We start from the raw sequence: 13,687 nt of genomic DNA on the forward strand, positions 1-13,687 counted from the left end.
CGTTACACACGTGCCGAATACAAGAGGTGTAGACCTTACCATGAAATGCTTACTTACAAGCCTTTAACCAACAATGCCGTTTTAAGAAAAATAAGACTTAACAAAATATTTACTAAATAAACTTAAGTAAAAAATAATAGAGCAAAAACAAAATAACAATAACGAGGCGATATACATTCTTCTACAAAGTACTGAGTAAAGGGTCTGAATACTTTATATTAATAATATTTTTTTTACCCATTTTCCTCCCAAATTGGTAGTTACAGTCGTGTCATCGCTGCAACTCCTGTACGAACTTGGGAGAGGCGAAGGTTGAGAGCCATATGGCCTCTGAATCATGACCCTGCCAGGCCGCACTGCTTCTTGACACACTGCTCGCTTAACCCGGAAGCCAGCTGTACCAATGTGTCGGAGGAAACACCGTCCAACTGGAGACCGTGACAGCCTGCATGCGCCCGGACCTCCACAGAAGTCACTAAAGCGCAATAGGACAAGGACATCCCGGCCGGCCAATCCTTCCCCTAACCCGGACGACGCTGGGCCAATTGCTCACATCGGCTACGGAGAGCGTGATCACACAGTAGTTCAGAACAGCTGGTGCTCTCATGCATGCTTCAGTGTTGCTTGCCTCAAAGCGAGCATAAAAGGCATTTAGCTCATCTGGTAGGGTTGCGTCACTGGGCAGCTCGCAGCTGGGTTTCCCTTTGTAGTCCGTAATAGTTTGCAAGCCCTGCCACGTCCAATGAGCGCCAGAACCGGTGTAGTAGGATTTAATCTTAGTCCTGTATTGACGCTTTGCCTGTTTGATGGTTCCTCTGAGGGCATAGTGAGATTTCTTATAAGCGTCCGGATTACCGTTCCGCTCCTTGAAAGCGGCAGCTCTAGCCTTTAGCTTGGTGCGGATGTTACCTGTAATCCATGGCTTCTGGTTGGGATATGTACAGTTGAAGTCGGAAGTTTACATACACTTAGGTTGGAGTCATTAAAACTCGTTTTTCAAACACTCCACAAATTTCTTGTTAACAACTACAGTTTTGGCAAGTCTGTTAGGACATCTACTTTGTGCATGACACAAGTAAGTTTTCCAACAATTGTTTACAGACAGATTATTTCACTTATAATTCACTGTATCACAATTCCACTGGGTCAGAAGTTTACATACACTAAGTTGACCGTGCTTTTAAACAGCTTGGAAAATTCCTGAAAATGATATCATGGCTTTAGAAGCTTCTGTTAGACTAATTGACCTCATTTGAGTCAATTGGAGGTGAACCTGTGGATATATTTCAAGGCCTACCTTCAAACTCAGTGCCTCGTTGCTTGACATCATGGGAAAATCAAAAGAAATCAGCCAAGACCTTAGAAAAAAAATTGTAGACCGCCACAAATTGCTCCCAAGGTTCATCCTTGGGAGCAATTTCCAAACGCCTGAAGGTACCACGTTCATCTGTACAAACAATAGTACGCAAGTATAAATACCATGCGACCACGCAGCCGGCATACCGCTCAGGAAGGAGACGTGTTCTGTCTCCTAGAGATGAACGTACTTTGGTGCGAAAAGTGCAAATCAATCCCAGAACAACAGCAAAGGACCTTGTGAAGATGCTGGAGGAAACCGGTACAAAAGTATCTATATCCACAGTAAAACGAGTCCTATATCAACATAACCTGAAAGGAAGCTCAGCAAGGAAGAAGCTACTGCTCCAAATCTGCCATAAAAAGCCAGACTACGGTTTGCAACTGCACACGGGGACAAAGATCGTACTTTTTGGAGAAATGTCCTCTGGTCTGATGAAACAAAAATAGAACTGTTTGGATATTATTACCATCGTTATGTTTGGAGGAAAAAGGGGGAGGCTTGCAAGCCAAAGAACACCATCCCAATCGTGAAGAACGGGGGTGGTAGCATCATGTTGTGGGGGTGCTTTGCTGCAGGAGGGACTGGTGCACTTCACAAAATAGATGGCATCATGAGGTGAGAAAATTATGTGGAAATATTGAAGCAACATCTCAAGGTATCAGTCAGGAAGTAAAAGCTTGGTTGCAAATGGGTCTTCCAAATGGACAATGACCCCAAGCATACTTCCAAAGTTATAGCAAAATGGCTTAAGGACAACAAAGTCAAGGTATTGGAGTGGTCAGCACAAAGCTTTGACCTCAATCCTATAGAAAATATGTGGGCAGAACTGAAAAAGCGTGTGTGAGCAAGGAGGCCTACAAACCTGACTCAGTTACATCAGCTCTGTCAGGAGGAATGGGCCAAAATTCACCCAACTTATTGTGGGAAGCTTGTGGAAGGCTACCCGAAACATTTGACCCAAGTTAAACAATTTAAAGGCCAAATACTACCAAATACTAATTGAGTGTATGTAAACTTCTGACCCACTGGGAAGGTGATAAAATAAATAAAAGCTGCAATTAAACCATTCTCTCTACTATTATTCTGACATTTCACATTCTTACAATAAAGTGGTGATCCTAACTGACCTAAGACAGGGAATTTTTACTAGGATTAAATGTCAGGAATTGTGAAAAACTGAGTTTCAATGTACTTGGCGAAGATGTATGTAAACTTCCGACTTCAACTGTACATACGGTCTTTGTGGGGACGCCGTCGTCGAGGCACTGATGAAGCCGGTGACTGAGGTGGTATACTCCTCAATGCCATTGGATGAATCCCGGAACATATTATTATTTGTATGAATATAACAAGATTCAACAACAGAGACATAAACTGAACAAGTTCCACAGACATGTGACTAACAGAAATGGAATAATGTGTCCCTGAACAAAGTTGGGGTCAAAATCAAAGTAACAGTCAGTATCTGGTGTGGCCACCAGCTGCATTAAGTACTGCAGTGCATCTCCTCCTCATGGACTGCACCAGATTTTCCAGTTCTTGCTGTGAGATGTTACCTCACTCTTCCACCAAGGTACCTGCAAGTTCCCAGACATTTCTGGGGGGAATGGCCGTAGCCCTCACCCTCCGATCCAACAGGTCCCAGACCTCCTCAATGGGATTGAGATCCGGGCTCTTCGCTGGCCATGGCAGAACACTGACATTCCTGTCTTGTAGGAAATCACGCACAGAACGAGCAGTATGGCTGGTGGCATTGTCATGCTGGAGGGTCATGTCAGGATGAGCCTGCAGGAAGGGTACCACATGAGGGAGGTGGATGTCATGGTCTGGGGCGGTGTGTCACAGCATCATCAGACTGAGCTTGTTGTCATTGCAGGCAATCTCAACGCTGTGCGTTCCCTGTAACGCACAGCGTTAAGATTGCCTGCAATGAAAACAAGCTCAGTCTGATGATGCTGTGACACACCGCCCCAGACCATGACAGACCCTCCACCTCCAAATCGATCCCGCTCCAGAGTACAGGCCTCGGTGTAACGCTCATTCCTTCGACAATAAACACGAATCCGACCATCACCCCTAGTGAGACAAAACCGCGACTCGTCAGTGAAGAGCACTTTTTGCCAGTCCTGTCTGGTCCAGCGACGGTGGGTTTGTGCACATAGGCGACGTTGTTGCCGGTGATGTCTGGTGAGGACCTGCCTACAACAAGCCCTCAGTCCAGCCTCTCTCAGCCTATTGTGGACAGTCTGAGCACTGATTTAGTGATTGTGCATTCCTGGTGTAACTCGGACAGTTGTTGTTGCCATCCTGTACCTGTCCCGCAGGTGTGATGTTCGGATGTACCGATCCTGTGCAGATGTTATTACATGTGGTCTGCCACTGCGAGGACGATCAGCTGTCCGTCCTGTCTCCCTGTAGTGCTGTCTTAGGCGTCTCACAGTACGAACATTGCAATTTATTGCCCTGGCCACATCTGCAGTCCTCATGCTTCCTTGCAGCATGCCTAAGGCACGTTCACGCAGATGAGCAGGGACCCTGGGCATCTTTCTTTTGGTGTTTTTCAGAGTCAGTAGAAAGGCCTCTTTAGTGTTCTAAGTTTTCATAACTGTGACCTTAATTGCCTACTGTCTGTAAGCTGTTAGTGTCTTAACGACCTTTCCACAGGTGCATGTTCATTAATTGTTTATGGTTCATTGAACAAGCATGGGAAACAGTGTTTAAATCCTTTATAATGAAGATCTGTGAAATTATTTGGATTTTGACGAATTATCTTTGAAAGACAGGGTCCTGAAAAAGGGATGTTTATTTTTTTGCTGAGTTTATATAACGTTTTTTTTTTAATCAAAGTTGCCCGGATGTCACGTGTTCTACTTATATCAGTACACTCGTAACAACGTAACCATTACGAAACTTCCATTTGATCAAATAAACCTCAGCCATTACATGTTTTTGTTGACCAAATTCGACACTTTTGTTGACCTTCATACAAAACTCCTCGCTTTGTGAGTGGAAAAAGAAACGAAACAACTCCACCTGCCGGAGAAAACATTATTGGTCCAGTTGTCCATGTAGCTTCGCCTCTATTTTCAATGAGTGCTAGCATTGTGATTTTGTCAAGTAAACTCGCTGGATAGGAACATTAATGTATAGTGCATATTTCATAATGTTGAAGGTTATTATCTTATTCAGTGATTCGTAATTTGTTTAACAACAGTTTCCAAAAATAATAATTGAACGTTATTTATACGTTTACATACTGGATCCAATGTGTAACGTTACATCCGGCGTGTTGCTGCCTCTACCGCGCAGACTCGTCTCTGCGTTTCCGTGTTAGCTAGGCTGGCTAACAGTAGCCTAGCTAGCTGGCTGCCGTCAGCGGAGGGCTTACAATCGACTCCGACTGGATACATGCAATATCGATGGTTACAAATAGATTTTTCGATAAGAATGCATTATTGTGCATATGCTTAAACTGTGTACACGTGAATTGTACTGTGGAGAGTGCAGTGACAACACAGTCCGTAACATGCGAGCGAGATTAAGAACAAGATAATAGTGTTAGCCAAGTGTGCGTCTTTAACTAACATCTAACTAGGAAGTGCACCATCCAATTTATGGTGGCTTTGTTGATCCAATTTGTGTGTTTCGTCCTCGTCTGTATTGAGGGAAAATGAAGAAGTTCAATATTAGAAAAGTGCTGGACGGCTTGGCTTCTTCTTCATTTTCCTCTGCATCTCCACAACCGGGAACTAGTCAAAACGATGTGATCCAAGAGACACTACGGTCGGAGCATTTTCAGCTCTGTAAGGTGGGCTACTAACTAGATAGCTGTTTTGCTGGGAATCATTGAAGTTTACAGCGAGTTAGCAGGTGCAGTGTTGACACATTGACAGCGCTTGATTTTTAAATCGTTAGTGTCTAAGTTATTTGTGTCTATGCTGACATTGCTTTGATGCGGTTCTTGTAACTAGCTAGTATAGGGGGTAGCCAGCTATAGAATTGTTAGTTGTCAAGATAATCAACTGACTGCCTCCCACAGTCCCAATTTCTGGCATTGCCATTGGCCAAAGCATCAACCCACCAGTTAACAAGCAAGGTTATGTCATCTTTGTCTTTAATGTCCTCAACCAACCAGCCATAAATTCAATCTGAATAATCCTCTGGATTATGTAATTAAGTACCGGACTAAACTGCACTCCATGGTCAAGGAATTTTCAGATTTAATGTCAGTGGAGTTTAGCCTGCTATAATTAAAGTGATAATGTTATCCGGTGTTGTTGGCTAGCTAGCAAGCTACAGCAGCTATCCAATGATCTGACTGTGACAGGGAACACCTGGCTTGTCAAACGGGATAGCTACTTTCCTAGAAATATTTAGCTTTTTACTTCTGTGGAAAAGAGACACTCGTCTAGATATGGATTTAAACTGATCATACATCTTTTGTATTTAGACGAAAACAAATGCCTCTGAAATGTCACACAGTTTCCTGGATACAACAAAACATGAGATGACATAAGAGTAGTTGATTGTATGTCTGTAAAATGTTGAATCTGGATGTGATCTAACAGCTAATGCAGGATATGTTATTTGGCTTCTTCAGACTGTGCGCCATGGCTTCCCTTACCAGCCCTCCTCCATGGCCTTTGACCCTGTGCAGAAGATTCTGGCCGTTGGGACTCAGAGCGGAGCTGTGAGACTGTATCTTTTTTGTCTTTAAATAGGGAACTCAACAAACAATATTAGCAGTGCAATTAGACCTATCTCTGAGATTATTCATTTATGACCAGTTTCCCAGACAGGTTAAGCCTTGTCCAGGATTAAAAAGCATGCTCAATGGAGATTCTCTGTTGATAGTATTATGGGACCTTATATTGGCTTCTGTGTAAGATCCTCAAGTACAATAAATTAGGAAATTGTGGTTATAGAGGATTACCCAATAGTACCACATGTTTTCTCTGAGCAGCAGAGTCAGGTTCCCTATATAGGGAATAGGATGCTGTTTGGGACGCACCCTCATACTCATTAGTTAATATCTCTACCATGACATGATGAGCTGTTCGGCTCTGCTCTGCTGCCATATCCTGGGGAGCCAACCTGGCCTAAGCTCCTCCACTGTGCTGCCTGGTGTGTGCCAGGATGACAGCCCATTTCCACCTCGTGGCCTAGGCTATGTGCTTTGAACAAAACTGGTCCTGCTGTGCATGTCTGTCAGACCATGTGAGAGCGCACACAGCCAAGCTGCTGGCTACATGCTGCAGGCCAGGCAGGGTCCCGGTCCTCACTGGTGAAACATAAGCCTTAAGAATAAAATAGCTGTTGGGTTTGTACAACTCCCTAAAGTCAGTTAAGCTCGGCTTGGGTAAACGTATTGATTTGAAGGTCATTCAATGGCATGGCACCAGTTTATATTGTTCTCAGAGAGTCTTTTTTTGGCATCATGCCATGCTCTAGTTTAGAAAATGTTTGCTTTGCACAGCCCAAAGTAACACAATCTACTGTATGTCATCAGGAGCATCTCATTGCTCCTTGGTCAAGTTGTTATTGTAAAAGATAATGTGTTCTCAATGACTTACCTGATTTTAACAAAGCCAATATATGAGCAGCCATTTACCATATGTTTGTTATTTTATAGGGATGGGTTGCTCTATTCCTTTATCAATCCCAGTCTATACCCTAGGACCATTGTTTAGTTATAATCCACCTCCTAAAGAACATAAACACACACTCCTCCATGTTTTAGTGTTCTAAAGAATGTAATTACTAAAGAACACACAGCAAAATGGTCTACATTTTATAGATCTGTCTCTACTACCACAGTGTTTTTATCTCTATATTTCATGGACATTTCCACTACTTATCTAATACCTTTATTTCTATGGCTCTTGGCGACAGGTAGCCTAGAGGTTAGAGTGTTGGGCCAGTAACCGAAAGGTTGCAGGTGTCAATACCCAAACCGACAAGGTGAAAAATCTGTCGACGTGTCCTTGAGCAAGGCACTTAACCCTAATTTACTCCAGGGCCACCTTACTACTGTGTGTGTGTGTGTGTGTGTGTGTGTGTGTGTGTGTGTGTGTGTGTGTGTGTGTGTGTGAGTGAGAGTGTGAAACCGGCAGTAGTAGTCCAAGAAATAAGGCCCAAGGTGGTGTGGTACAGTGCATTCAGAAAGTATTCAGACCCTACTAAAATAGTTTTTTTCCCTTCAATCTACACACAGTACCCCATAATGACAAAGCAAAAACAGATTTAGTTTTTGCAAATGTATTAAAAATAAAAAACTGAAATAAACATTTATGTAAGTATTCAGACCCTTTACTCAGTACTTTGTTGAAACACCTTTGCCAGCGATTACAGCCTCGAGTCTTCTTGGGTATGACGCTACAAGCTTGGCACTTGTATTTGGGGAGTTTCTCCCATTCTTATCTGCAGATCTTCTCAAGATCTGCCAGGTTGGATGGGAAGTGTCGCTGCACAGCTATTTTCAGGTCTCTCCAGAGATGTTTGATCGGGTTCAAGTCCGGGCTCTGGCTGGGCCTCTCAAGGACATTCAGAGACTTGTCCCAAAGCCACTCCTGCGTTGTCTTGGCTGTGTGCTTAGGGTTGTTGTCCTGTTGGAAGGTGAAACCTCACCCCAATCTGAGGTCCTGAGTGCTCTGGAGCAGGTTTTCATCAAGTATCTCTCTGTACTTTGCTCCGTTCATCTTTCCCTCTATCCTGAATACTCTCCCAGTCCCTGCCGCTGAAAAACATTCCCACAGCATGACGCTGCCACCACCACGCTTCACCGTAGGGATGGTGCCAGATTTCCTCCAGACGTGATGCTTGGCATTTAGGCCAAAGAGTTCTATCTTTTTTTTCTCCTGGTCTGAGAGTCCTTTAGGTGCCTTTTGGCAAACTCCAAGTGGGCTGTCATGTGCCTTTAACTGCGGAGTGGGTTCTGTCTGGCCACTCTACCATAAAGGCCTGAATGGTGAAGTGCTGCAGAGATGGCTGTCCTTCTGGAAGGTTCTCACATCTCCACAGAGGAGCTCTGGAGCTCTCTCAGAGTGACCATCGGGTTCTTGGTCACCTGCCTGACCTAGGCCCTTCTCCCCCGATTGCTAGTCTTGTTAGTTTCAAGCTTCTTCAATTTAAGAATGATGGAGGCCACTGTGCTCTTGGGGACCTTCAATGCTGCAGACATTTTTTGGTCCCTGTCCCAAGATCTGTGCCTCGACACAATCCTGTCTCTGAGCTCTACGGACAATTCCTTCGACCTCCTGGCTTGGTTTTTGCTCTGACATGCTCTGTCAACTGTGGGACCTTATATCGACAGGTGTGTGCCTTTCCAAATCATGTCCAATTAATTGAGTTTACGACAGGTGAACTCCAATTAAGTTGTAGAAACATCTCAAGGATGATGAATGTAAACAGGATACACTTGATCTCAGTTTTTAATCTCATAGGAAAGGGTCTGAATACTTATTTAAATAAGGTATTTCTGTTTTATTTTTTATACATTTAAAAAAAAAATCTAAGCCTGTTTTCGCTTTGTCACTTTGGCGTATTGTGTGTACATTGATGATGATAAATGTTGTATATAATAAATTACAGTAAGGCTGTAACGTAACAAGATGTGGAAAAAGTCAAGGGGTCTGAATACTTTACGAATGCACTGTATATGGCCAATATACCACTGCCAAGGGCTGTTCTTGTGCATGCTGTTGTGGCGTGATATAATGGTCATATATCAAAAACTCCTGAGGTGCCTTATTGCTATTATAAACTGCTTACCAATGTAAATTAAGCACAAAAAATACATGTTTTGTCATATCCATTATCAGGCGATCAGCATTCAGGGTTCAAACCACCCAGTTTATAATACAGTAGTGTTACCGGTTACAGAATCTTTGGCGTTTGACACTAGTTCCTACTTCACAAATGTCAAATAGCAGAAGAGCAAGTTATTTGCGTGTTGTGTTATATTGTAAGCTGTTTGGTTTTCTATTGAAACACATTGTTTGTACATTTTCATGTGACTTGAGGTATGCAGGTTCTTGTCTTATGATGATTGTCATCATGTTGTCATCTGATATGAACCCTCTTGTTGTTGTGAAATGCTGCAAGGCGAACCACTGTGGTTTACCAATGAGGAAGTGTCTCTTTTTCTGTCAGTTGGTGGAATAGCCCTTCTCTCTCTGTGGTGTAGTTTTACTTAGCATACCTGGGTTAAAACATACTGAACAAAAATATAAACACAACATGTAAAGTGTTGGTTTCATGAGCTGAAATAAAATAAATCCAAGAGATTTTCCATATGCACAAAAATCTTCTTTCAAATTTGGTGCACAAATGTGTGGCATATCAATAAGCTGACTAAACAGCATGATCATTACACAGGTGCACCTTGTGCCGGGGACCATAAAAGCCACTTTTTAAAATGTGCAGTTTTGTCACACAACACAATGCCACAGATGTCTCAAGTTTTAAGGGAGTGTGCAATTGGCATTCTGACTGCAGGAATGTCCACCAGAGCTGTTGCCAGAGAATGTAATGTTCATTTCTCTACCATAAGCTGTCGAATTTGTCAGTACTTCCAAATGGCCTCACAACCACGCCAGCTCAGGACCTCCACATCTGGCTTCTTCACCTGGACAGCTGATGAAACTGTGGAAACCGTCTCAGGGAAGCTCATTTACATGCTCATCGTCCTCAAGTTGGCCTTGACCTGACTGCAGTTTGGTGTCGTAACTGACTTCAGTGGGCAAATGCTCACCTTTGCTGGCATGCTGGAGAAGTGTGCTCTTCACAGATTAACCCCGGTTTCAATTGTACAGGGCAGACCGCGTGTATGGCGTCGTGTGGGCGAGCGGTTTGCTAATGTCAACGTTGTGAACAGAGTTCCCCATGGTGGCGGTGGGGTTATGGTATGGTCAGGCATAAGCTACGAACAACGAACACAAATTGCATTTTATTGATGGCAATTTGAATGCACAGAGATACCGTGACGAGATCCTGAGGCCCATTGTTGTGCCATTCATCCGCCGCCATCACCTCACGTTTAGGCATGATAATGCTCGGTCCCATGTCGCAAAGATCTGTACACAATTCCTGGAAGCTGAAATGTCCCAGTTCTTCCATGGCCTGCATACTCACCGCCCATTGAGCATGTTTGGGATGCTCTGAATCAACGTGTACGTCAGCGTGTTCCAGTTCCTGCCAATATCCAGCAACTTTGCACAGCCATTGAAGAGGTGTGAGACAACATGCCACAATCAACAGCCTGATCAACTCTATACGAAGGAGATGTGCCGCGCTGCATGATGCTGATGGTGGTCACACCAGGTACTGACTGGTTTTCTGATCTATGCCCTTACCTTTTTTTTGTAAGGTGTCTGTGACCAACAGATGCATGTCTATATTCCCAGTCAAGTGAAATCCATAGATTAGGGCCTAATGAATTTATTTAAATTGACTGATTTCCTTATATGAACTGTAACTCAGTAAAATCTTTGAAATTGTTACACGTTGCGTTTTATATATTTTTTCAGTGTACTATTTGAAATCTTGAATACTTTGAGAGTTTGTTCTAGCCTACCTGAAGTGTCAGATGGGTGGGGTTTACAGTTTTGGGACTATTCTATTGGTCTACTAAAGCCAGGCAGACTCAATCAATTACAGATCAATTATTTGAACTGATATCAAATAGTATTGGAACCCAAGTCTGCTACTAAGAACAGTGCCTCTCAACTAGAAAGGAGATGCTGATGCTATCATAGGGACCACATGTGACTACTTCCTGTGCCATGACATTCCAAAAGCATGTGTTTTGGCTTTTCATGAGAAGTGGAAAATGTTAGCACTAAAATATTCTTGTAATTGATTGTGTGGTGGTGATTAGTGAATCCTGTACTCTGTCAGCAGCCCAGCAGCAGCTATGTAAACTGTAGGAGTCTTGGGTGTTAACGCTGCTGCACAATCAACATGAACTCAACTGCTTTTGGACTTGGGAGAAGGAACTCTACTCACTTGATCACAGTAATTGTTCAGATGATGTATGCGGAGTGATCACTGACATTACACTTTATAGCCCTCTGATCAGATGATATTGTGATGCCTACGGTGGAGGCTGCCTGGTTAATGGCACTCTGTTGGGCTGTAGTGTAACCCCACCTTAGTTTGTTCAAGGCATTCAGGGGTTGTTTGATTATAGTTGTTGTTAATCCTGTTCAAACAGACATTATTTCAGTGTGTCTGTCAGATCCAAGCTAATGACACAGTTGCAAGTACACTGAGTGTACAAAACATTAGGAACATCATCCTTATGTTGCGTTGCACTCCCTTTTGCCCGCAGAACAGCTTCAATTAATTTGTGTCGAAAGCATTCCTCAGGGATGCTGGCCCATGTTGACTCCAATGCTTCCCACAGTTGTGTCAAGTTGGCCTGTTAGTGGCATGGGGCATTATCTTGCTGAAAATATCAATTTTGCAGATGGATACACTGCTGCCATGAAGGGATGCACATGATTGGCAATGATGTCCTGTGGCATTCAAAACGTTGCTCCACTTTTATCGAGGGGCCCAATGTCTGCCATGAAAACAGACCCCACACCACCACCAGCCTGCAATGTTGACACGCACCATGTTGGATGTATGTACTCATGGTCCCCCCCCCCCCCCCCACACACACACACACACACACGTTGCGAGCAAAACATTTTAGTGGCCCCCCTCTAGACAGCGGCCGGCCTGTAATTCGACCATGATAACAAGTTTAGATAGTTTAGTGCTAAGTTAGCTGGCCAATCTAAAAAAATGTAACATGGGTGTTAGCTAACAAGAGAGAAACTGCTGATGCACAACCAAATTTCGAAATTGCACCTTGTCTTTTCTAACTCGCAACAGTAAGTTGAGACTCTGACTGAGTTTCAATGTTTTAGTTTTTTTATGATCCGAGGATCATGGAAAGAGCAGGCGTTCCGGATGTTTTGTACACTCCGTTTATAGCCATTGATTCTTGAAGAATATGACTTAGAAATGCCGCCTTAGTTAAACTTTCTAACCCCATTAGAAACCAACACATAAGCTTGTTTTATCCCTTTTGTTTGTAGACAATGTAATTGTAAACAGACTACAGATTGGCCCTGTAGGTATTTTTAAGGTCTAACTCATTTAATCTACATTCATTTTGAGACCGCTATTGGCTCAATTCCACAGTGAATTATTTCTCACAGGACTGTTCCCATGGTTGCTTGGCAGTTATGTACAGTATATCAGTGGCCTTGTGGTCATAGTTTCACAGTGTCAGCAGACGGGAAACCTCTGACTTGAAGGACCCCACAGCCTGCATCCCAAATGGCACCCTATTCCCTATGTATTGTACTACTTTTGACCAGAGCCCTAGTCACAGGTAGTGCACTAGGGAATAAGGTGCCATTTGGGACACACCCGGAGAGAGAGAGCTGATACTCCGCAGTAGCCCTGTGCTGCTTGTCTAATTGGCTTCCATACTGATTGATGCATAGAGTTATGAATAACACTGTCATGGTCCACTGGTTTTTATTTGTAAGTCCCTCACTTGTATTTAGTCAGTCATATGGACAGATATAGTTGTGTGGAGCGGAGTCAGTCAGTGTTGTTTTAAAAGCTAAGGGAGGGAAGCAAAGAGTCTTGACTTTCTGTGGTTGGGATCTCCAAGCTCATTCAACTCTTGGGCTCAGGGAAAATACATCATCCAGACCCATTGCTGAAGTTGAATGCAACCTGGTCCAAGCATAGGAGGATTCTCATGTGCCAGTCATATACAGTACTACCATGCCTCCCTTTTTAATTACTACACATCTGTATTGTTTCCTTGAACCCTGCCAGAATGGGTATTTACACAAAATATTTACACGATGGCTGGTGCTGTATGTCTTGCTGGTGACAAATCTAATTTCCCCTGGGGATGTGTATAAACCCAGATGCTGATGACGAATACGTGGTCCATCTCTCCTGTATGGTCTGTTCCTTGACTGAGCTGTTTAGTTTTGGCCGTGCGGGTGTGGAGTGTTACTGTCAACATGAGAGTGGTGCAGCTGTCATTCAGCTCCAGTTCCTGGTCAACGAGGTGAGTCCCACTCATAGAGTTGGGTGCAGGGCACATCTTTGCATTTTTGTTCCCCCTCTATCCAACTCTATTGTCCCGCTCCCCAGCAGCACTCCCCAGGGCTCTGTCTCAACAGTGTTTCCTCTCTGTTCTCACCTTCTCCAAACGCATTTGAGAAGAAGGTCCGAGGGACAGAACCTCCAATGCGTTTTGAGAAGGAATCGAGGAGAAAGAACATTATGGAATCGAGGAAATACTATTGA

General features: G+C 43.6%; 1 protein-coding gene across 5 annotated transcripts in view; it reads left to right on the top strand.

Annotated features, from left to right (window-relative positions):
• Nucleotides 1-4,677: 4,677 nt before the first annotated feature.
• Nucleotides 4,678-13,687, top strand: part of stxbp5b (syntaxin binding protein 5b (tomosyn)) — a 51,653-nt gene continuing 42,643 nt past the window's right edge. For 4 of the 5 annotated variants that reach the window (XM_029729476.1, XM_029729475.1, XM_029729477.1 and 1 more), the window contains exons 1-3: nucleotides 4,679-5,168; nucleotides 5,961-6,058; nucleotides 13,364-13,445. In XM_029729476.1, the coding sequence (XP_029585336.1) occupies nucleotides 5,031-5,168; nucleotides 5,961-6,058; nucleotides 13,364-13,445 (318 nt within the window). In that variant the 5' untranslated portion in view covers nucleotides 4,679-5,030. Of the gene's footprint in view, nucleotides 5,169-5,960; nucleotides 6,059-13,363; nucleotides 13,446-13,687 lie in introns of all 5 variants that reach the window. The other variant, XM_029729474.1, reaches the window with a different exon arrangement.

Source organism: Salmo trutta, chromosome 33 (assembly GCF_901001165.1).
Source record: "Salmo trutta chromosome 33, fSalTru1.1, whole genome shotgun sequence".
Taxonomy (NCBI): Eukaryota; Metazoa; Chordata; class Actinopteri; order Salmoniformes; family Salmonidae; genus Salmo; species Salmo trutta.